Genomic DNA, 25,127 nt, shown 5'->3' with positions numbered 1-25,127 from the left:
CTTCTCATCCCCATTCTCAGCCCCCTAGCGGGATCCTCTTATCTTCCCAAACTGAGCTTCCTGCCTGCAACTTGCCAGCCTCCAGCTCTGTTTACTACACTGGGGCTCTAGCCCGCGTAATTCTTCCTTAATTCCAAAATGCCCCAAATACTCGACTGGCTCTCCACTGTCCTCTTCTGAAACTCAAACCCTGATCATGGCTAAAGGAAGTCCTCCCCGATCAGACTTCCTTTTAGGTCCTGCTCCACCTTTCTTTATCCCCCCATTCACTTCTTCCCCTAGTCCTCTCTCCTCCTATTTTCATCAGCTGACCCTTTGTATGTACTCTTCCCTAAAATACCCTTCTCTCCCAACTTCTCCAGGCCTGCTCGCTGTGTCACCAACACCTAGACACGTTCCAGTTTTCTGCCTTAATTTCACTTCTCCAACAAGCTTTTTTCTGGCATCCGATCTTGGCCTCGGTGCTCCTCCTGTATTCTCTCCCCGAAAGGTTATATTATATTGAAATTGTGTAGAATCTTGTTTGTGTCTCTAATAAGTTCAGAGGCTCCAGGCAGGCAGGGACTTCTGTTGGATTCCCTGCACGTAGTAGGGACTTGATCATAATTAATAAAATATATCAGAACACAAACCTCATTTAGGAAAATTTCTCTCAAAATGCCTTGGCCTTGCCTGCAGAAATAACAAGAATCACTGCTATTTCACGTGCATCCACCGTTTGCGGGCCATTGCGTGAGGTGTTTTACCTACTTCAGCTCTGTTATTTTAGTCCTCACGAGCCTCCAAGGTGGTGATGTCATTGGGTCCATTTTATGTCTTGGGAATCAGAGGCTCTGTGAGGTTAACTTGCCCAGGATCAAGCAGTGCAGAAGCTGGGAATTCAACTCTGATCTAGCATCACGGCCCAGTGCTCAACAACTATTCAGTCTTACAGGCGGGACCTTGCAGCCTTATGGTTTTACAGGTTTCTGTTTGTGGATTCACCTTTTGGATGACTAGACACACTTACACTGGTTGAGACCAGATCTCCTTTCTACCTTAAGCAGAGTGAGTAATGTTGGCCTGTCTGGCGCAGGAGACCTGCAGGAGAAGCCGTGCAAGTTTTTCTTTCCCCTTATAGCTTGAGAATGGATTGGAATGTGTGGCATTCTCAGTAAATGGAAATTGATGGCTTTTCCCCCAAAGACAGTTAAAGGTGTTAAATAAAGCCAAACTCAGGAGAGACGTTCTGTTTCTGTCAGTTAACTCTCCATCCATCCCTAGTTAAAACCTGAGAGGGTTGCTTTGTGGCTGTCGGTTGCCAGCCAGTCTGAGACCCATTTGAAGGAGCTCATTTGAAGTGCTCCTTGCCTTAATCTTCTGTAGGACACTAATAACATCCTGGTAAAACCACAGAGATCCAATTTGGTTATTTTATTGAAGACTAAGATCAAAGTGTTTCGGAAACATTTTTCCTCCTAAGCGGCTACTGCTTATAGCCCTTTCATCTCTCAGCTGTTTATCATTTTAATCTCAGCGCTTTCTTTGCTTTCTAAAGGAGAATGTACGGGGCCTGAAAATTATCTAAAGAGTAGTAGTTAGTATTGTGGTTCTTCACCTGGCTGCACAGTGGTTTCACTCAAGGAATGGTGGAGACACTTTAAAAAATTACGAATGCCTGCGTCCCGTTCCACGTAGCCTAATTTAATTGTTCTTCGTGGAGTCTGGGCTCTGGGAACTTGGAAGGCGCCCCTGATGATTCCAGTGTTTAGGAGGCTGGGAAGCATTCTATTGGTAGATGACTCCTTCTCCAATCTCTTTCCTCTCCCAGCTCCCACCACAATGTAGGCTTGAAAAGGCTTGAAAAGGCCTCAGGCTTGAAAAGGTGTCTCTTATCTTATATATCTGCTTATATAAGAAGGACAGTGGCCTGAGGGGCAAGGATATTGGTTATTTAAAGCAGTACATGTACTTTTTTTTCTCCACCCAATGAGATCTTTAGCTTCCTTTGACAGGTAAGATAATAAGTGAAGTATGATTTCCGTTGTTGACGTGGCTGGGAGCCGGGAGATCAGTAAACCTTCTTACCACTTTCAACAAAGTGGTTCAGGCATAGGCGGCATTTCAGCTCAAGTAGTATGTGCTTTGAGTTTGACATATCAGTATGGTTTTATCGTTGTAAGCCTCAAGGCAAGTCTTCATAAATTTTTTTAAGTCATGCTACCTTGCAGTTTTATAAAGTAGGTAAGTCTTGGCTGCTTTCAGTGTGGGATTTTTAAAATCGTGTTAGTGAAAATGTAAAATATTTAATTTGTTCCTGAAGAAACAACACAAATTGTAAGTACAGTTGACCCCTGAACAGCATGGGTTTGAACTGCACAAATCCAGTTAGACACGAACTTTTTTCAGTAAACACCTACAACAGTACTAACAACCTGTGATTCGTTGAATTCGCAGATGCAGAGGAACCGTGTTTAAGGAGGGCCAAATATCAGTTACATTTGGATTTTCGACTGCTTGGAGGGTTGGAACCCCCAACCCCTGCATTGTTCAAGGGTCAACTGTGCGTGTAATTAACATCCAGTTGGTACACATTTACATGAGCCGTATAGATTTTAGTTTCTGAAGTTTAATCACGTAGACTGCAGATAACTATACTTCAATTTAAAAAACTGCTGATTTCCAAAGTTGTGTTAATGTCTGCTGTACAGCAGAATGATTCAGTTATACACATATATACATTCTTTTTTAATATTCTTTTCCATTATGGCTTATCATAGGATATTGGATATAGTTCCCTGTGCTATTAGAGTAGGACGTTGTTGTTTATCCACTCTATATATAAAAGCTTACATCTGCTAACCCTCACCTCCCACTCCATCCCTCCCCCAACCCCTTCCCTGTTGGCAACCACCAGACAATTCTCTACGTCCGTGATTCTGTGTCTGTTTTGTAGGGAGGTTCATTTGTGTCATATTTTAGATTCCACATATAAGTCATATCGTATGGTATTTGTCTTTCTTTTTCTGACTTCACTTAGTATGATCATCTCTAGTTGCATCCATGTTGCTGCAAATGGCATTGTTTCATTCTTTTTTATGGCTGAGTAGTATTCCGTTGTATATATGTACCACGTCTTCTTTATCCGTTCATCTGTCGATGAATATTTTAGGTTGTTACCGTGTCTTGGCTCTTGTGAATAGCGGTGCTATGAACACAGGGGTGCATGTGTCTTTTTGGATTAGAGTTTTGTCCAGATATGTGCCCAGGAGTGGGGTTGCTAGATCCTATGGTAGCTCTATTTTTAGTTTTCTGAGGATCCCCATACTGTTCTCCATAGCGTCTATACCAACTTACATTCCCACCAGCAGTGCAAGAGGGTTCCCTTTTCTCCACACCCTCTCCAGCATTTGTTATTTGTAGACTTTTTAGTGATGGCCATTCTGACTGGTGTGAGGTGTTACCTCATTGTATTATAGTTTTGATTTGCATTTCTCTAGTAATTACTGACGGTGAGCAGCAGATAGCAATTTTATAAGCATTGGTAATTAATGACTAAAGAGCCTTATTTCCCGAGGCTGCACAACTAAGGCAACGTTCCCCAAAGTACAGGTAAAGCCAGGACTGAAATGATATAAAAACTAGCTGAGAGTATTAAACTTACTCCCCCTGCTGAAACTGTCAGTTCAAGAAGGTCCATGTAGCATAGCAGCTGTCTCCTGTTCAGTGTGAAACAGTGGTTCTGCAAAGTGTGGTCCCCAGATGGACAGTGTCAGCTTCACCTGGAAACTTGATAAAAATGTGAATTCTGGGGCCCCATCCCAGGCCTAAGGAATCAGAATGTTGGGGGAATGGGGCACAGGAATCCATGTGTTAACACGCTCTCCACGTGATTCTGATGCTGAAGTTTGGGAACCCCCGTTCTAAAGGAAAGGGAGGTTCACACTTTGTGGCACACTAGGGTAGAACAGAGGTTCTCAAACTGCCGAACCTTTGAATCACCTGAGGAGGTCAGAAACTCTCCAGGTGGTGAGGAATCCTTATGATCGATGCTGGACAACCGCATCTTCAACTCCTCCGCAGGATGTGGGCCACACCTGCTGGTGTGTCAGGAGGGATGGGGAAGTGGGGGCTTTCAGGAATCAGTACAGACACTTGAGTGAGAGCAGTGGTGTTACACTATCATGCTACAGTCCTGATAACGGATACATTTTCCTTTGAAGCGGAGTTCTCAAAGTGAGGGTACTGAACTTCCGGGATTCCTTGAAACCATTTTAAGGGACCCTGAGTGTCAAAACTTTTCATGACAATACTAAGGTGTTACTTGGCCTTTTCCATTGTGTTGACATTTGGTGTAAAAGCCATTGTGGTTAAAGCTACTGATGTTGGCACACATCAAGGCAGGAACATCAAACCGTAGTAGTAGGCATCGTCTTCAAAGCACTCATTCCATCACTCAGCAAGTAAATAAAATTTTAAGAAATAAGTGGAACTGGCTCAAGTCCCCACTTGAGAACACATCTTTTCTTCAGTACTGAAGTATGATGGTTGTCTCCAGGAAAAGCACTGGTGAGTTGTTTGAGCTGTGAGCCGAACTAGCCATATTTTTTTTTCATGGAATATCACTTCTACTTGGAAGAACAACTGACAAACACTGGCTATTCAGACTAGGGATTTGGCAGACTTGTTTTTCGAAATGAACCAAGTAAGCCTGACACTTTAAGGAAAACAACTGACAATATTTGTTGTCGATAAGAAACTTCAGATTTCAAGCAAAAACAGGATTTTAGAAAACTTGTATCTGCCATGGTAAGCTTGAGAGAAACACCCCCCCGCCCGCCCGACCCCCAGTACTTAAAGGCATTTCTGATGAGATTGGGGATGGGTAATATTAATAAATATGATTTGTTGATATTGTTTAATGTCAACATTTGGAAGGTTTGCATAGCTCAGTGATGCTAAAATATCATACACGGGTAACAGATCCATTCAAAGGTGAAATAGACCACTGTTTACTATAATAGAGTTATGAAAAGTTGAATGTGATGGTTTCACATTCTACATTGCAACTAAGCTTTAAGAAAAAACCACTTGGCAGTCAGCCTCGCAGTGGTCCCCATGGCAGAGAGTGCAGTTGAGAGGAAGATCCGGCCTTCTTCCCTGGGCCCTCCAGTTCCTCCTGCCTCGGGGCCAGCAGGGGAGCTGAGGGGCCCGGGGACAGGCTCAGGGCTGTGTCCCCCGGCGTCCTCTCAACGGCCACCCACTGGCTGGGCCCGGGCCTTGAAGCAGCAGCGAACCTCCCTCCCCCATCCCACCTCCACGACGCAGTGAGGGCGACTGTCTGCACGGCTTGCAGCCCATGGAGGCCTCAGCAACTGGAGTATATATGGACACTGCCATTAAGGGTAACCAAAATAGTTGATGAGGAGAAGTTTCTTTTTGTAGAAGCATTCAGCTAGCAAATAAGGAAGGAATGATAGAATATCATCATTTTGCAGCCCCTGATGAATGAATGGATCTTGACAATGCTCACCATTGGCGTTATGAAAAGACGTGCTCCTGAATAAAAAGGAACCTGAATCTGGAAAAAAAGAAAAAGAAAAAAGAAAATACCACTTGGCAAGTTTCGGCATAGTAACAAATGATATCCACAATTATCTGGAAAGGCGATTAAGATACTCTTCCCTTTTCCAACTACCTATTTTGTGAAAGACTGGATTTTCTTTATACACTTTAAGGAAAACAGAGCAATAGAGTGAATGCAGATGCAGGTGTAAGAAGCCAGCCATCTTCTATTAAGCAAAACATTAAAGATTTGCAAAAATGGAAAAAGTAGTGCCACTCTTCTCATATTTTTGTTTTAGGAAACTATGATTATTTATTTTTCATGAAGATTCTATTAGCACACAGTGGGTTTATTTCTATAATGTTTAGTGAATCAGTAAATGAATACTTTAGAAATAACTATTTTCTAAGATGGTCAGTACCAGATAATCTACATAAACATGTTTTATGTTTTAAAATATATTTAGTACTTGAACATTACTAAAAATATTTTTTATTGAAATATAGTTGATTTACAACTTTGTGTTAATTTCTGCTATACAGCAAAGTGATACATTCTTTTTTTTAATATTCTTTTTCCATTATGGTTTTATCATAGGATACTAAATATAATAGTTCCCTGTGCTATACGGTAGGACCTTGTTGTTTCTCCATTTATATCTATAATAACTTTAACCCCAGCCTCCCACTCCATCCTTCCCCCAACCCCCTCGGCAACCACCAGTCTGTTCTCCATGTCCATGGGTTTGTTTCTGTTTCGCAGATAGGTTCATTTGTGTCATATTTTAGATTCCACGTAAATGACACCATATGGTATTTGTCTTTCTCCTTCTAATTTACTTACTTAATACGATCATCTCTAGGTCCGTCCATGTTGCTGCAAATGGCATTATGTCATTCTTTTTTATGGCTGAGTATTTCATTGTATATATTGTACCACACCTTCTTTATCCATTCTGTTGATGGACATTTAGGTGGTTTCCATGTCTTGGCTGTTGTGAATAGTGCTATGAACATAGGCGTGCATGTATCTTTTTTGGATTAGTTTCGTCTGGATATATGCCCAGGAGTGAGACTGCTGGATCATATGGTAACTCTAGTTTTCTGAGGAACATCCATACTGGCTGCACCAACTTACATTCCCACCAACAGTGTAGGAGGGTTCCCTCTTCTCCACACCCTCTCCAGCATTTGTTATTTTTAGACTTTTTAACGATGGCCATTCTGACTGGTGTGAGGTGGTGCCTCATTGCAGTTTTGATTTGCATCTCTCTAATAATTAGCGATTGCGCATCTTTTCGTGTGCCTGTTGGCCATCTGTATGTCTTCTTTGGAGAAATGTCAGTTTAGGTCTTCTGCCCATTTTTTGATTGGGTTGTTTGTTTCTCTGTTGTTGAGTTGTATGAGCTGTTTGTACAGTTTGGAAATTAAGCCCTTGTCGGTGGCATTGTTTGTTTGCGAATATTTTCTCCCATTCTGTAGATTGTCTTTTCGCTTTGTTTATGGTTTCCTTTGCTGTGCAAAAGCTTGTAAGTAAGTTTGGCTCTGTCCCATTTGTTTATAAAAATAATTTTTTTACCATCTCTAAGTCGGTACAATAAATGTAACCCACAGAGACAGAACTGTTTGGAGTCCTTGATAAAGTTTGAGAACTGCTGCGTTAAGGGTTTCTGGTCACTTTTCTCTAGATGCATGTTGCCCTCGTGAGCATTTTGCAAGCCGCCAAGAGGCAAGGACTTGGCCTTAAGAGAGGGCTAGCAAGATAGTTGGAGGAGGGAGGGCTGAGGGCCTTGAAGCAAAGCCAAACCCCCTGGCCTGCGCCTCTTTGCCAGGAAACAACATAGGACGGGGCGCGGGCCCCCTAGGCCGTGCACCCACATAATCACTGGTTTGACTGACTACACATTCTCACTTCTATTACTCTTCACTGGAAGGATTTTGACGTTTTTATTTCTAGCCATTTTAACCTCCTGCTATTCACATTTACAAATTTCTGATGTAGCTTTCAAATGCACTGACTTGCTTCACACTTGCTAGTCTGACCTTTGTCAACGGCAGCAGCAATAGCTTGACCTCAGATGTTTGTCAGTTGTCTACACAGATTGTCTCTGCCCGCATCAGTGGGCTGAGTAAATGACGCTGTTAGCAATAGCGACAAGGAGAGAAGGGAAGGTTTAGGGAAGGATAGGATAGGTTTAGGGAAGGGAGGATAGATCAAGAAACAGAGGTAGTAGAAGGAGAAAATTGGTGGGGTGGTATGGTAAGCATTACAGGATCAGTATGCCTGCTTTGTTCAGTGATAAGGAAAGAAGCGCTTCTGACCTTTCTGCCCCTGGCAATGCAAACAATGGAAATTGGAAATGGTATTTTACTGAATATCTTATCTGTCAAGTGAAACTGGAGACATCGTTAGACAGACACAAAGTTTGTTAATATTCCTACTCTTCAGGCTATGGATTTTCTTATTAAGCATAACTGCTCACACTATTTTAAGAATAATTATTTTAAAATATTAAGTTATATGTTCTAATTAGCTGCTTATTTTAAAGGGAAATGCTGGGGTTGGCAAAGGGCTGGTTTCTGTACGTTTTTTTGGAGCAATGCTAAGCAGCTTCACCGTGATGATTTTGGAAAGGGCTTCGTACCCTGGGAAACGAATTGTTTCAACAATAATTTAGCAGGCATTAGGCCAAGAAAAGGTTTGTGTGGCCCTTTGGTAATTAATTGCCCATTCCCAGGCATTCAAACTTCCTTCCCCCCACTCGTAGGACTTACACAATGTCCAGTTGTGATTTTTGTACTACAGAGTGAAGAGGCAACTTAGAATGGTGATCTGAGTACTCTGTGTGCGTGTGTAGGAGAGGGAGGTCAAAAAGAGGAGAATAAGCTGAATTAGGGCCAGTGAAAGCTTTGATGGGCAATGGCTTATTTGCAGTTTCTTTGGATTTTGCAATGATTAAAGTATTTGGCACTCTATAACTTGGTAATAAATAATATGTCCTAGATTATTATAAATTGTTTATGGAAAAACTTGTTATGGTACCTTTCCGTGTAAAAATTACGCATATTTAAAAGCATTTTACTTAGTTGTTGAGATTGTGTATGCACCTTCTGCGCAGTCCTGTGGTTCATCAGTGGTTCCAGTGGTGGTGGTTTCACGGGTAACAAATCCCTTCTGTACTGGAGGTCCAGATTTCTCAGGGTAGTTAGCGCCCAGTAGTCACTGAAGAAAGCGATTCTTAGGATGTCTCCTGGAAGAGATGGGACACCTGGCCCCATGAAGACGGTGCCTGGATCTGCCGTCACACGAACAAGTCTGTAAAAAACCAGTAGCAACCAACCAGCACTGAGCGTTTCTTTTTCCCTTTTCAGGCTTCTGGCTGTGATGGGTCGGAGATTCCCGACGAAGTGAAGCTGATTGGGTTTGCTCAGTTGAGTGTCAGCTGATGTCTGTCCCTTGATGTCGCCCTGATCTGCCATGCCTCCCCCTCGCCGTGCCCTCCCCCCAACCTTTCCCTCCCCTGCCACTTCCTCCCACCCCCTAGCAAAATCAGAGGATTGTGAAGAGGCCGGCTTCAACATAAGGGGATAAAAAAGAATTTTTTTAAACTTAACAACACTGAGTTCTGCTTTATTCTGTAGCAACCCACAGTACGAGAACAAGCAAACACCACAGCTGCACGACTGTTGCTCATTTTTCCAAAAGCTATTTAATACCCTCAGCAGTCAATTCGGATCTCCCTTACGTGAAAAGAATCTGAAACACACTCAGGTGGTCCTATTTATTGGCAACGAAAGGAATTTTTTCTATCAGAAGCCTATTTCTTCTCTCATGGTTGTCCTTCCTTTCTGTTATAATACATTATTGTACATCTGACAATACTGCCTCTTCTGTTGTATTTAGAAATTAATATAAAATTAAGATTTATTAGCCGAACTTGAATTCTAGTTTTAAAACTGACTGTGAATTTTATTTTTCATATATTTATGCATTACACACCTTAGCTAGAAGAAAGAGAAAAACGTTTTTGATTATATATGCTTCTTGCAGTTACTCTCTTGTTATTTAAACAAAAAGTTTCAGGTCTCTCTTTGGAGTATTTATAACTTGTGATTTTTGAAATGACTGAATTAGGAACTAGGATGCTTACTCTTTTTGGTTTGCCTGAAAACCAGTCCACAAGCTGATTGTCTCTTGGGAGAGGGAGGTGCCTTGCAAAAACAAAAAACAAAAAACAAAAAAAGTTCACATGAAGAATGTGCCTGAGGCTGCTTTACTCTGGAATAGTCTCAGATCTAAAATTTCCTCTACATAAAGTGGCATATGTAAGTTTTGCTTCACTGGGACGTTTAGGATGCTCTATAAAACGTTGCCATTCTATTAGATTGCTAATTGTGTACCCACCTCTGATTTCACGTCTCCTGAAGTGATAGGATCTGTCGTTCCAAAGGTGATAAACTTGAACATATACCAGAATCCGTGTTTTACTTGAAATTCTGCAGAATACCCAGATGGAGTGAAAAATAATAGAAAGGGTTTTGTGCAATGACCAAAAGGTAAAACGCTGTTAAGTTTCAAGAATAAATACTTTCAACCCAAATAGCCCTCTGCTTGACTGTACATTATGGAATAGTAAACCTTAGGATTTTCAAAATTGGAGTCTAAACTTTCAGGGAGGTGGCTCCCAGATGGTAGCATTTGCTCTTTCCTAGCTAACCCTAGATACGGCAGCTCTTTAATGTACTTTAAAAAGCAAATATATATTACTAAGGACAAAAAAAGTTATTTATAATTGCCTTGTCATAATTGTTAAGGTGTTCTAGAGCCATTTGCATACAATTTAATGTAATTTCATTCCATTCTATTGTTTACACAACAATTACTCAAAGATGACTGCAAAGGTAAAAGGAAAATAAAAAAGTGTATTATTGCACAAAGAGGTAGTGTCACATTGTTTCATTCCTCCTCTAGGCAGTGTCTGCATTGCTGCAGTGATATTTAGTGCTTTCATAAAATGCCTAGTGAGAATTAACTGGTGAAAAGTGCCCCGGAGAAAGACTAAGGCATCCATCAGGCATCCGTCCAGTCACAGAAAATCAGGTATGACAATTGCTTGATAAAAGAATGAAAGACAAACATTCACACTCCATGTAGACAGTCTGTCTTTAAGTCAAAAACCACAGGGCTGCAGGGGACAAGTGAGAAGAATTCCTTCCAACTGCTAAGGCAGGAGTGGTTATAGGACTTGTCCAGGGCCTTTCAGAGCTTCCTGCAGAGCTGGCCTCCTAGGGCCCTGGCTTCCTGACATCCACTGCACAACTTGTGGCCAAAAACAGTATAAGAAAAGACCCTCATATTCTTCTCAGAATAAAATGTACATGAGGAACTGTAGCGCTCTCTTTTGCAATATAGTAAAGAATAATGCTATATTTTCTTTACGCCCGTATTCCCATATCTTTCCTAATGGTATCTGAGGGAGCTTACATATATTTATATACCAAGATACAGACTTTCAAATACATAAACAAATTAGGATGAAGGGTCAGTAAGATTTGGCTAACAAGATGAATGCAAGTATGAAGTTAGGACAAAGAAGTTCATGATGAGGTCCTACACCATTGCTAGAGCAGCACACAGATTGGGATTAGAGCTTCCAACACAGCAACAGTGAAGAGGAACACTTGTTTTTTCTCTCAAGGAGAAACACGATTTTTCCTAGTTCTAAAGCCTGAGATGAAATCCTCCTTGGAAGTTCGAGTTATGTATTCAGAAACTTAAAAACTCTCAAAGCATTGATACATATATCACAAGTTTTGAACACTTACTTACCCTTTCTAGTACTTTCTGCGGGGGCCCAGATGTGTAGGGTATATGATAGGAAATGCTGGTCAGCCAGGAGCTGAGAGTGTGATCCAAGCAGTTGCTCTTACTTGTGGTCTAGAAAGATAAAACACATTTAAAACTGAGTGGAATGAGTGGGCTACGTTTCCTTTAGGCAATGCTCTGTGACTGTTTCTCCTAATCAATCAGGCTTTTGATTAAACCTGACACATTGTGATGGTGCTCACTGGCAAAGACCTAAACTTCGCTAACATAGATATTTGGACAGCTTCACATGCTGTGACAAACAGGAGGGTTTACATTTCTTCGTAAAATCAAGGCACTCACATCTCATACCTAAATATATACAAAAACTGTCCCATATCCCATGTGTCTCTACTGTGGTCAACTTGCAAAGATCGAAAATAGAAGGAAGTTATCATTATCTCTTTTTTTTTTTTTTTTTTTTTTTTTGCGGCACGCGGGCCTCTCACTGTTGTGGCCTCTCCCGTTGCGGAGCACAGGCTCTGGACGCACAGGCTCAGCGGCCATGGCTCACGGGCCCAGCCGCTCCGGGCCATGTGGGATCTTCCCGGACCGGGGCACGAACCCGTGTCCCCTACATCAGCAGGCGGACTCTCAACCACTGCGCCACCAGGGAAGCCCCAATATATTGTTCTTGTATGAACAGAATGGTTTTCTGTATATAAGACAACTTTTAGAGACACCTACAAATCGTGTGTGATGAAAACTTAATTTCTTTTTCCAAATAATTACCCGTGTAAAGTTATAAATTTCCCTATGTGTTGTTACACACATGCTGGTAAATATGGTCTATCTTCATGCCTCTTCTTCATGTGGGAGTAGGGTGAAGTAGCAGTCTTTAGGGGAAGAGCCAAGAATTCTCTCAAAAAACAAATCTAGTCCCATATAGGATCCTAGCATGGGAAATGTTTATATCAGGATTTTCACTCATCTCAACAGTGCACCTGTGGTCTATTTTGTGTTGAGCAATATACCTTCCTGGTGAACCCTCCAAGTTAAATTGGTAAGCAGAATCTACAGTTAAGTAATTAAATTACAGAGATGGTGAACATGAGCTAATTAACATTGGAGGACTTCTGCCCAAAGTTAGCATTTGCATTTGATAGTAAATAATCTTAGGTCTTCTTTTGCCTTAGAGGTGTATTTGATAAGAGAAGCTGTCACTTAGTGAGGCCCATTAAGTTTGTGACAGTACAATCATATGATCAGTTTAAAATATTTATCCATTCATATAGCAGAGAGCATGCTTCTAGCTCATCCAAAAGTGGCTTTAGCCAGTTACGATACAATTAAAGGAACTCAAATATATCCCCATTTTTCTGCTGCACACATTTATTGTCTAATTTGTTAGGAAATCCTAGCCCACTTCATACTCTCACCAGGACATTAAGGGGCAGGTTGGGTTTAAGTATAAGTGGTGTGCCAGGGTGGGTGGTACTAGAAACTACCCTCAGAGCCAGAATGTCCCAACCTAGAACTATGTAATGCTTTCTAGTGTTCTAAGTTTCAAGAGGTCTATTACTAGGCCAAATAGGCATAAACAACTGGTTTTCAAGTGACAGTTTCCATTGTATATTGGCATGAACTAAAATTTCAAGTAATGAGCTTTGATCATACGAGAGTGTTTCCTTTAAGCTGATGCAATACTTCCTAGAATTAGCTGCTTAGGATGTGCACTACCAAGAATGAGTAAAATGTTTAATGCATATGAAGAGTGGAGACTGTAAAGGCATATTTTTAAAATATTAAGTGACTGACTTCCTCAGGGACCCTAGACACAATATCAACACCCAAAAACACCACATGAAAGGAGCTGGCACTCCACTGGAATAGACATGCCATAAAAAACAGTCAAAAGTACCTGTTTCCAGAAGGTCCCAGTGGTTGCCTCAGTGCTATTTTGCCACAGAGAAAAAGCGTGGTCCAATAACAGTGATGTTTCTTTACCTGTCTTCTTATAACTTGCTCAGCAAACCTAGTCATGGCTGGTTTGGGGACCTAAAAAGAGAAAAATTTGCACTGTTAGCATACCAGCTACTGTGGATCTGTGTCAAACCAATGGATGCTAAGAAAGGTACATAAAACTTCGCCACATGAATTGTAGCACACAAAATGAGCATCATTGGCTGAAGAGGTTTGCTGAACCTGTATAATGCAGCTTATAACTCAAAGGGCAAGGAATATTATTTAAAATTACCATCTTATGCTATTATTTGAATTTGCTACAGAATGAAGACAGGTATTATTGTTTAGGTAAAATGTTCAGTAAACTAATGAGTCTATAATCTGGAAGAAGTAGGATAGTGCCCTTTAAAAAATGGTTAGAGGGCTTCCTTGGTAGTGCAGTGGTTAAGAATCAGCCTGCCAATGCAGGGGACATGGGTTCAATCCCTGGTCCAGGAAGATCCCACATGCCACGGAGCAACTAAGCCCATGCACCACAACTACTGAGCCTGCGCTCTAGAGCCCGTGAGCCACAACCACTGAGCCTGCGTGCCACAACTACTGAAGCCTGTGCTCCGCAACGAGAAGCCACCGCAATGAGAAGCCTGTCACCGCAACTAGAGAAAGCCCGTAAGCAGCAGTGAAGACCCAACGCAGCCAAAAATAAAAACCTAAATTTTTTTTTAAATGGTATAAACAACACTCCAGTCCATCCTCCACCCAGATGGACAATTTGGTATTGAACAATTCTGGCAGCAGCGCTTAGATGTGTAAAGTAACATTAAGTTCAAAATTAGCAGGTGCTCAGAGTGAGGTTGAGTACATTCAGGTAGATTTTTCACATACAAAGGTAGTTTTCTTCTCTCTGCAAACTCTATGGGATTCTGAAGAAAGAAAGAAGTGAATTAAGAGGAGGAGATCAAGATGGCAGAGTAGGAGGATGCGGAGCTCACCTCCCCCCCATGAACACATCAGAAATACCTCTACATGTGGAGCAATTCTCACTAGAAACTGGAGACTGGCAGAATGACTTATACAACCAAGGCTGTGAGGAAGATCCACACAGTCAGGCAGGAAGAGGGGAGAAGCAATCAGGTCAGGACCTGTGCCCCTGGGAGGGGACACAAAAGAGGAGGGGGATTACACAGCCTCAGAGATCGTCCCCGGGGAGTGAGGGGTCTGAACCACGTATCAGGCACCCCATCCCTGGGGTCCAACACTGGGAGGAAAGATCCCCTTAGCAGGTTTGAAGGCCAAGGAGACTGACAGCAGGGCTGCCAGAAACCTAGACTACTCTTATGAAATGTGCATGCATGCTTACTCCCTCAACAAGGCAGTGGAAGCAGATTGAAATGACCCAGGACTTTGGCTGGTTTTCTGCAACTGCCCCATTGCAGGCCCAAGGCCCAGCTGAGCACCCACCGTGGCCCCTCTTGCTCTGCAGAGCAGCTCCACACTAGGGCAAAGGCTGCTGTAGCTAAGTGCATAGCTGTCAGGGACAGAGTCTGCTCAGACCTGGCAAGGCATCCATCCTGGTGTTCACAGGGGTGAAAGATCAGTGCTCTGACTGGTGCCGGGACCACCCCAGCGCACACTGTGGCCCCTCTTGCTCCACAGCACAGCTCCCCACTAAGGCAAAGGCTGCCGCTGCTGAGCAGAGTATGCAATCGTGGAGGATGGAACCAGCTTGGACCCAGCACTGTATCTGAACAGGGTGAGGATGGCCATCCCTGGCACTTGCAGAGGCAGCAGATTGGGAGTGATCTGGAGCTTTGACTGGTGTGGAACAGTCAAAGCAATGGAACACCCCAGCTCACACCCTGGCCTGCATGGGACACCTACTCCTGCAATGCTCCCCCCTGCAGGGCAAAGGTGCCCATGCTGGGAGGGAAGAGAGCACACACTTAGAGGGAACATTACCTGACCCTCAGGGCTTCTGCTCCAGCAACTTTAGACCCGCCCCCTCCCTCGATAGGGTGATGTTGGCCACTGGGCAGAGGAGAAACGCCCTGTCACACTTGGCTCTAGCTCTAGCCCTCCCCCATCTCTGCCATCTCCAAGTTCCACCTCCTAGCAAGGTGATAGCTGCCAGCACACCTGGAAGAGGAATGTGACTCATGCTCACTTCAGATCCAGCTCACCCACAAAAGCCACTGGGCACATGCAGACTGCATAAGGATACTCCCACACAAAGACACCCCGTCAGGACCAAGATAGGTAACTGTTTCATCTAATTTCATAGAGACAGAGAAAGATAAGCAAAATGAGAAGACAGAGGAGTTTGTTTCAAATAAAAGAACAAGAAAGAAAAAAAACCTGAAAAAAAATGAATGGAACAGAGATTGGGGCTTCCCTGGTGGCGCAGTGGTTTAGAATACACTGGCCAACACAGGGGACATGAGTTCAAGCCCTGATCTGGGAAGATTCCACATGCCGTGGAGCAGCTAAGCCCATGTGCCACAACTACTGAGCCTGCGCTCTAGAGCCGGCAAGCCACAACTACTGAGCCCGCATGCCTACAATAAGCCACTGCAATGAGAAGCCCGCGCACTGCAACAAAGAGTAGCCCCCACTCACCACAACTGGAGAAAGCCCGCGCACAGCAACAAAGACCCAGTGCAGCCAAAAAAAAAATTTTTTTTTTAATGAATGAAAATGATTATAATGATAAATTATTTACTGGATAAAGAGTTCAAAGCATTAATAAGATGCTAACTGAACTAGGGAAAAGAATAGATGAACCTAGTGTGAATTATAACAAGGAACTAGAAAATAAAAAAAGAACCAATCAGAACTGAAGTATATGATAACTGAAGTGAAAAACACACTAGAAGGAATTAACAGCAAACCAACTAATACAGAAGAACATATAAGTGATCTGGAAGATAAAATACTGGAAATCACCCAATCAGGATTGCAAAAAGAAAACAAATTTTAAAAATGAAATCAGTTTAAGGAAACTCTGGGACAACATCATATGTACCAACATTTGCATTATAGGGGTCCCAGAAGGAGAAGAGAGAAAAAGGGGTTGAAAATGTATTCAGTGAAATTATGGCTGAAAAGTTCCTGAATCTGAAGAAGGAAGTACATCCAGGTACAGGAAGCAGAGAGAGTCCCAAACAAGATGAATCCAAATAGATCCACACCTAGGCATCAAAATTAAAATGGCAAAAGTTAAAGAGAGAATTCTTAAGACAGCAATAGAAAAGCAACGAGTCACATACAAGGGAACCCCCATAAGTCTATGAGATGATTTTTCTGCAGAAACATTGCAGACCAGATGGGAATGGCATGACACGTTTAAAATGTGGAAAGGGAAAAACCAACAACCTAGGATAATCTCCTCAGCAAGATTATCATTCAGAATTGAAGGAGAGATAGAGCTCATCGTACTACACCAACCCTAAAAGAAATTTTCAAGGGTCTTCTCTAAGTAGAAAAGAAAAGGCTATATAACAAGAAGTTAGAATCTATAGGAAAGGAAAAATCCCACTAGTAAAGGCAAGCACATAGTAACGGCTGTGGATCAACCACTTTAAAAAGCTAGTACAAAGACTGAAAAACAAAGAATTGTAAAATCAACTATAACTACAACAAACAGTTAAAACATAAAGATATGAAATATGACATCCAAAACACAAAATGGGGTGGAGGGGAGTAAAAAACAGATCTTTTAGAAAGTATTTGAAATTAAATGACTACCAGTTTAAAACAAATAGATACATGTATAGGTCAACATGTATGAATTCCATAATAATCACAAATCAGAAACTTACGATACACAAAACCTAAAGAGAAATGAACACTAGGATACCATTAAAGAAAATCATCAAACCACAAGGGAAGAAACAAAAAAAGAACAGAGAAGAACTATAAAACAACCAGGAAACAATTAACAAAATGGCAATAAGTACATATGTATCAATAATCATTTTAATACAGCCACTATGGAGAAGAGTATGGAAATTCCTTAAAAAACTAAAACTAGAACTACCATATGACTCAGAAATCCCACTACTGGGCATATACACAGAGAAAACTATAATTCAAAAAGACACATGCACCCCAATGTTCATTGCAGCTCTATTTACAATAGCCAGGACATGGAAGCAACCTAAATGTCCATTGACAGATGAATGGTAAAGATGATGTGGCACATATATACAATGGAATATTAGCCATAAAAGGGAACAAAACTGGGTCATTTGTAGAGACATGGATGAACATAAAGACTGTCAGACCAAGTGAAGTAACTCAGAAAGAGAAAAACAAATATTGTATATTAACGCGTATATGTGGAATCTGAAAAAAACTGGTATAGATGTTCTTATTTACCGAGCAGAAATAGAGACACAGACATAGAGAACAAATGTATGGATACCAAGGGGGAAAGTGGTGGAGGGTAGGATTAATTGGGAGATTGGGAGTGACATATATACACTAATATGTATAAAATAGATAACTAAGAAGAACCTGCTGTATAAAAAATAAAATTCGAAAATAAACTATGTAAAATGAGGAAAAAAGACATAGAATGGCTGACCAGATTAAAAGACAAAATACATGTATATGCTGCTTACCAGAGACTCACTTCAGAGCTAAAGGCACACACAGACTGAAAGTGAGGAGATGGAAAAATATATTTCATGCAAACAGAAATGACAAGAAAGCTGTGTCAGCAATACTCATATCAGAGAGTCTACAACAAAAGACAAAGAAGGGCATTATATAATAATAAAGGGATCAATACAAGAAGGGGATGAAACATTTATTAATATATATGCACCTACTGTAGGAGTACCTAAATATATAAAGCAAATATTAACAGACATAAAGGGAGAAATTGACAATAATACAATAATTGTAGAGATTTTTAATACCCCACTTACATCAATGGATAGATCAACCAAACAGAAAAGCAATATGGAAACAGTAGTTTTAAATGACACATTAGCCTAGTTGGACTCAGTAGATATTTATAGGACATTATATCCAAAAACAACAGAACACACGTTCTCTTCAAGTGCATTTGGAATGTTCTCCAGGACATATCACATCCTATGCTACAAAACCAGTCTCAATAAATTTAAGACGATAGAAATTCTATCAAACAGTTTTTTCCTGACCACAGTGGTATGAAACTAAAAATCAATTACAGGAAGAAAAATGGGGGAAACACAAACAAGTCAAGACTAAACAACATGCTACTAAAATAGATAAACTAATAAGGACCTACTGTATAGCACAGGGAGCTCTACTCAATACTCTGTAATGGCCTATTTGGGAAAAGAATCTAAAAAAGAGTGGATGGGGCTTCACTGGTGGTGCAGTGGTTGAGAGACCGCCTGCTGATGCAGGGGACACGGGTTCATGCCCCAGTCCGGGAAGATCACACATGCTGCGGAGCGGCTGGGCCCGTGAGCCATGGCCGCTGAGCCTGTGCGTCTGGAGCCTGTGCTCCACAATGGGAGAAGCCACAACACTGAGAGGCCCGTGTACCGCAAAAAAAAAAAAAAAAAAAAAAGAGTGGATGTATGTATATGTATAACTGATTCACTTTGCTATACCCTTGAAACTAACACAACATTGTAAATCAACTATACTTCAAAAACAAACAAACACTAGTGGCTAAATGAAGAAATCAAAGAGGAAATCAGAAAATACCTCAAGGCAAATGAAAGTAAAAGCACAACTCTCCAAAGTCTATGGGGTGCAGCAAAAGCAGTTCTAAGAGGGAAGTTTATAGTGATAACAGGCCTACTTCAAGAAACAAGAAAAATTAGAAATAAACAACCTAACATCTAAAAAGTTTGTAAAAGAACAAAGCCCCAAGTCACCAGAAAGAAAATAATAAATTTCAAAGAGAAACTAAATAATATAAGACAAAAGAAAAAAAGAAAAGAAAAGAAAAGAAAGATCTGTGAAACCAGGAGCTGTGTTTTTTTTTCAAGACAAACAAAATTGATAAGGCTTATCAAGTAAAACAGAGAGGATCCAAGTAAGTTAAGAAATAAAAGAGGAAAAATATCACAAAGATACAAAAAAAATCATAAGAATACTACAAACAGTTATATGCCAACAAATTGGATAACCTAGAAAAAAATGGGTAAATTTCTAGAACCATGCAATCTTCCAAGATTAAATCAGGAATAAATAGACAATCTGAACAGATCAATCAATAGTAATGAAATTGAATTTGTAATTTTAAAAAACCTCCCAGCAAACACAAGTCCAGGACCAGATGGCTTCACAGGGGAATTGTACCAAACATTCAGAAAAGGATTAATACCAATCTTTCTCAAACTCTTCCAAACACATTTTATGAGACCAGCATTACCTTGATACCAAAACCAGATAAGAATCCCACAAAAAAAAGAAAATTACAGGTAAATATTCCTGATGAACATAGATGCAAGTCTTCAAAGAAATATTAAGCAAACTGAATTCAACAATACATTAAAAGGCTCATACACCATTATCAAGTTGGATTTATCCCAAGGATACAAGGAAAGTTCAACCTCCACAAACCAGTCAATGTGACACACCACATTAACAAAGGATTAAAATCATATGATCATTTCAGTTGATGCAGAGAAAGCATTTGAACAAGTTCAACATCCATTTATGATAAAAACTCTCAACAAAGTGGGTATACTGGGAATGTATCTCAACAAAGGCCATAAAAGACAAGCCTACAGGTAACATCATACTCAAGGTGGAAAGCTGAAAGCTTTTTCTCTAAGATCAGGAACAAGAAAAGGATGTCTACTCGTCACTTTTTTTTTTTTTTTTCTACTCGTCACTTTTATTCAATATAAGAGCACTTAGACAGGAAAAAAATAAAAGGCATCCAAATTGGAAAGTAAGTAAAACTGTCACTATTTGCAGATGACATGATACTCTATATAAAAAACCCTAAAGTCGCCACAAAAAAACTATTAGAATAAATGAATTCAGTAAAGTTGCAGGATACAAGATTGACATATAGAAATCTGTTGTTTTTCTATACACTAATAATGAACTTTCAGAGAAAGCAAAAAAACAGTCCAGTTTGAAATCACATGAAAAAAATAAAATACCTAGGAATATACTTAACCAAGGAAGTGAAAGCCATATGCTCTGAAAATTATAAAACATTAGTGACAGAAGTTGAAGATGGTACAAAGAAATGGAAAGATATTTTGTGTTCATTGACTGGAAGAATTAATATTGTTAAATGTTCATACTACTCAAAGCAATGTACAGATTTAATGCAATATCTATTAAAATGCCCAGGACATTTTCACAGAACTAGAGAAAATAATCCTAAAATTTATATGGAACCACAAAAGACCACAAATATCCAAAGAAATCTTGAGAAAAAGAACAAAACTGGAGGTATCACACTCCCAGACTTCAGACTACACTACAAAGCCACAGTAATTGAAACAGTATGGTATTGGCACAAAAACAGACACATAGATCAAGGGGATAGGATAGAGAGCCCAGAAATAAACCCACACACTTAAGGTCAATTAATCTACAACAAAGGAAGCAAGAATATTCAATGGAGAAAAGACAGTGGTGCTGGGAAAACTGGACAGCTATGTGTAAAAGAATGAAATTACAACATTTTCTCACATCATATACAAAAATAAACTCAAGATGGATTAAAGACCTAAATGTAAGAGCAGGAACCAGAAAACTCCTAGAAAAAAACATAGAACAATCTTTGACATAAACAGTAATATTTTTGGATCTCTTTTTAAGGTGAAGGAAACAAAAGCAAAAACAAACAAATGGGACCTTGTTAAACTTGAGAGCTTTTGCACAGCAAAAGAAACCATCAACAAAATGAAAAGACAACCTACTGAATGAGAGAAAAATTTCCAAATGACATGACTGACAAGGGGTTAATATCCAAACTATATATAAAGAGCCCATACAACTAAATATTAAAAAAAAAAAATTAAAAGTGGGCAAAAGACCAGAATCGACATTTTTCCAAAGAAGATATACAGATGGCCAACAGGTACATGTAAAGATGCTCAACACTGCTAGTCAGAGAAATTCAAATCAAAATCACAATGTGATATCACCTCACACCTGTCAGAGTGGCCATCATCCAAAAGTTTACAAATTACAAATTTTGGTGAGGATGCGGAGAAAAGGGAACCTTAATATACCATTGGTGGGACTATAAATTTGTGCAACCACTATGGAAAACAACATGGAGGTTCCTCAGAAAATTAAAAATAGAACTAACATATGATTCAGCAGTTCCACTCCTGGTTGCATATCCAAAGAAAATAAAAACACTGATTTGAAAAGATACATGTTCATAGCAGCATTATTTAGAAATAGCCAAGATATGGAAGCAACCTAAGTGTCCATCAATAGTTGAATGGATAAATGGAATATTGCTCAGCCATGAAAAAGAATGAAATTTTGCCATTTGCAACGTGGATGTGGCATTTGCAATAACATAGATGCATCTGGAGGGTATTATGCTTAGTGAAATAAGTCAGACAGAGAAAGACAGATACTGTATGTTATTACCTATATATGGAATCTAAAGAATAAAACAGATGAATGAATATAACAAAACAGAAATAGACTCACAGATATAGGGAACAAACTAGTGGTTATCAGTGGGGAGAGAGAAGGCAGGAGGAGCAAAATAGGGGTAGGGGATTAAGAGGTACAAATAAATACTATGTATACTAAAATAAGCTACAAAGATATGTTATACAGCACAGGGAATACAGCCAATATTTTTTAATGACTTTAAATGGAGTACAACCTATAAAAATATTGAATCACTATTTGTATACCTGAAACTAATATAATATTGTAAATCAACTATACTTCAATAAAAATATAAGTGAGCATATCACATACTGGGATGCCAATGCTATTCTTGCATTTTTGGAGGAAAACCTGAATTCGGATTCCACACTCTTATTTTCCCATTCTAGAATATTGTATGAAGCTTGGTCATATAATCAAATTTGATTCACACATTAGTCCTGTGATAAAGTGTATTTGTACACTGAGAAACAACGTAAGATCTATTTTTTATTGTGGGCTGTAGCCAAAAAATTAACAGCCAGTGTTTTAAGCTATTTTAAATGTTTGTTCTTGATGTTACTTGCAGCCAAAAGCAATCACTCTGATAAGCACTTTACATTATCTCACTTAAACAATTGATTAGGTTTTAGTGAAATAAGTCAGAGAAAAATACTTTATGTTAATCGTAATCTTAAACAACTCTATTGATTAAACTTAATCTTAAACATCTCACTTAATCTTAAACAACTCTATTGATTAGGTTTTAATACCCCATCTTAAAGATGAGAAAACTAAGGCTCAGAAATACTAAGTTGCCCAAGATAATACAGTAAGTATTGGAATATAAAGCAGGAATTTGAATAGAGGTATATCTGGTTCTAAAGCCCACTTTCTTAATCGCTATATCAGACAACCTCCCTACATAATACGAGAGCACCTTTATTGCAGGTTTGCTCTGGCCCAGGCACTAAACCAATCTTCCCATCTTACCTTGCTTAAGCTATGCAAGAGCTCTAGGAAATCAGTTTCATTATCCGCCTTTTATAAATGAGGAAATAATTGTACCAAGATCTTCAGTAATCTCTCCAAGGTCAGCCAGGTAGTAAGTGACAGAGGGGAGTTGAACCCAAGTCTGTCTGACTCCAAAGCATTCTCACTATATCCCTTAGAGAGATGCCTAAGGGCAAGTTCAGATTTTGTGGGTCCTGAAGTGTATATACTTTGGAGTAGGAAACTCTTAAGTTTTGTGTGCAAAATCATTCATGGAAAATTAGGTACTGAGTCACACAAAGGGACCTGAAGATTATTCCTGGTAATTCTGCCCCTGAGCCATAGATGTTGCACTTGATTTACGTTCATGATTTGTACTATAACTAACTTTTATGTTCATCAGAACCTTTTGTGGTGTGGCTTCCAAATCCAGGAAGGTAAGTAATTTTCCCAGGATCAAAGAATCAGAAATAGTTGTTTGAGAGGGGACAGTTTCAGTTTGATTCTTTATCTTAAAGTCTTTAAAAACCCAAAATAAGAAAACAAATTACATTCTTTTTACATTAATGAAATATCAAAACCAAAATGGCTTCTGCTCAGGCTTTGTTGCTGTCAGCATGACCTCACTCAAGTTCTATTCCACTAAGCCTCAGTCTACTCAATTTTATTTATTTATTTATTTTATTTTTGGCTGCATTGGGTCTTCATTGCTGCACATGGGCTTTCTCTAGTTGTGGTGAGTGGGGGCTACCCTTCATTGCAGTGCACAGGCTTTTCTCATTGCGGTGGCTTCTCTCGTTGCAGAGCACGGGCCCTAGGCACCAGGCTTCAGTAGTTGTTGCATGAGGGCTCAGTAGTTGTGGCTTGTGAGCTCTAGAGTGCAGGCTCAGTAGTTGTGTTGCATGGGCTTAGTTGCTCTGCAGCATGTGGGATCTTCCCAGACCAGGGCTCGAACCCATGTCCTCTGCATTGGCAGGCAGATTATTAACCATTGCGCCACCAGGGAAGTCCCTACTCAATTTTAGATTGAGGGGAATTAATTAGTTAATCATTAACTTCGAACATTCTAGGGACCTAATTGAGGCGAGGAACGAATAAACCGCTTGCTGCTTGACTGAACTGGCCATCCATTCAGCTGTAACAGTTGAGCTGTTGGTGGAATTGGGTTTTCAACATTCTAATCAGCTAATTAGGATCTTTTGTTACAGCAAAGAGTCGTGTAGGGAGTCAGGACTCACCTACTGGAAGTTACAAGGATGGTATGTTAATGAAGTTGATTGTGGTGATTATTTCATGACGTATGTGTATATCAAAAACGTCAAGTTGTACCCCTTAAATATACACCATTTTTATTTGTCAATTACACCTCCATAAAGCTGGGGAGCAAAAAAAAGAGGTGGAGGGTCATTGTTCTACAACGCAGCTTTAATGCTTTCTGATTCTTCCCCCGGAGCCTCTTGAGAGCTGATGCGTGGGAAGAGAGCTGGTGGGAAGGAGACAGCACAATCTTCAGGCTGCAGGAAGCATCACTCAGCTCTGGGCACTTTATCTTCATAAGTATTTTCTCTGAATGTTATATTAGCCAGTGGACATGGTCTTAAAATATTTTAAATATCTGCATTTCTGGAGCTATACCCTAAGCACACAGCACTCCGCAGGGGCCATTCCTCCAAGCCCTTTCTTTCTCCACAGAGCTCCCCTTACAGGAAAAGAGGCAGGACGTATGGTGGAAGGAGAGGCAGGGAGGGAGACACCTAACAAATGACCCCAACCACACACCCTGCCAACCCTGAATAACAACAGCCATGGCATCCTTACTGATCCCAGGATCTAAGTCCAAACCAAAGTCTTGAAATTGCATATTCTAACATGTTTGTTCTCTGAATAGTTAACATTAAAATTATTAAAAATAGTTACCATTACCTAAAATAGTAACCCAAGTAACTATATTCTAGGTGCTTTTCATACATATTAGATCTTCATCTTTTAACTATGCCAAGTAGGTATGCCTATGTCCAATTTACAGATAAAAGAAATGAAATTCAGAGAAGTTAAGTAACTTATCCAAGGTCAACAGCTAGTAAGCGGCAGTGCCAGAATTTGAACTTGCCTGTATCTTCCTACCACATCACTTTGCCTCTCAGTTAAATCTGCATTTTCCCTGTATTGCTTAAAATGTTATTGGATTGCCTTTCAATCCAGTAGATTATAAGTTTCTTACAGGGGCTGT

General features: G+C 40.1%; 1 protein-coding gene across 1 annotated transcript in view; it reads left to right on the top strand.

The window, feature by feature from the left end:
• Window positions 1-8,991, top strand: part of STK39 (serine/threonine kinase 39) — a gene marked incomplete at its 3' end in the record, with an annotated part of 307,961 nt that extends 298,970 nt beyond the window's left edge. Inside the window, exon 18 of the mRNA XM_082841363.1 lies at window positions 8,917-8,991. Within this exon, the coding sequence (XP_082697489.1) occupies window positions 8,917-8,991 (75 nt within the window). The remainder of the gene's footprint in view (window positions 1-8,916) is intronic.
• Between the last annotated feature and the right edge of the window lie 16,136 nt (window positions 8,992-25,127).

This window comes from Leucopleurus acutus, assembly GCF_964270905.1.
Source record: "Leucopleurus acutus genome assembly, chromosome: 6".
NCBI classification, from domain to species: Eukaryota; Metazoa; Chordata; class Mammalia; order Artiodactyla; family Delphinidae; genus Leucopleurus; species Leucopleurus acutus.
Note: the sequence above shows the minus strand (reverse complement) of the source record. Positions and strands in the feature narration are given on the sequence as shown.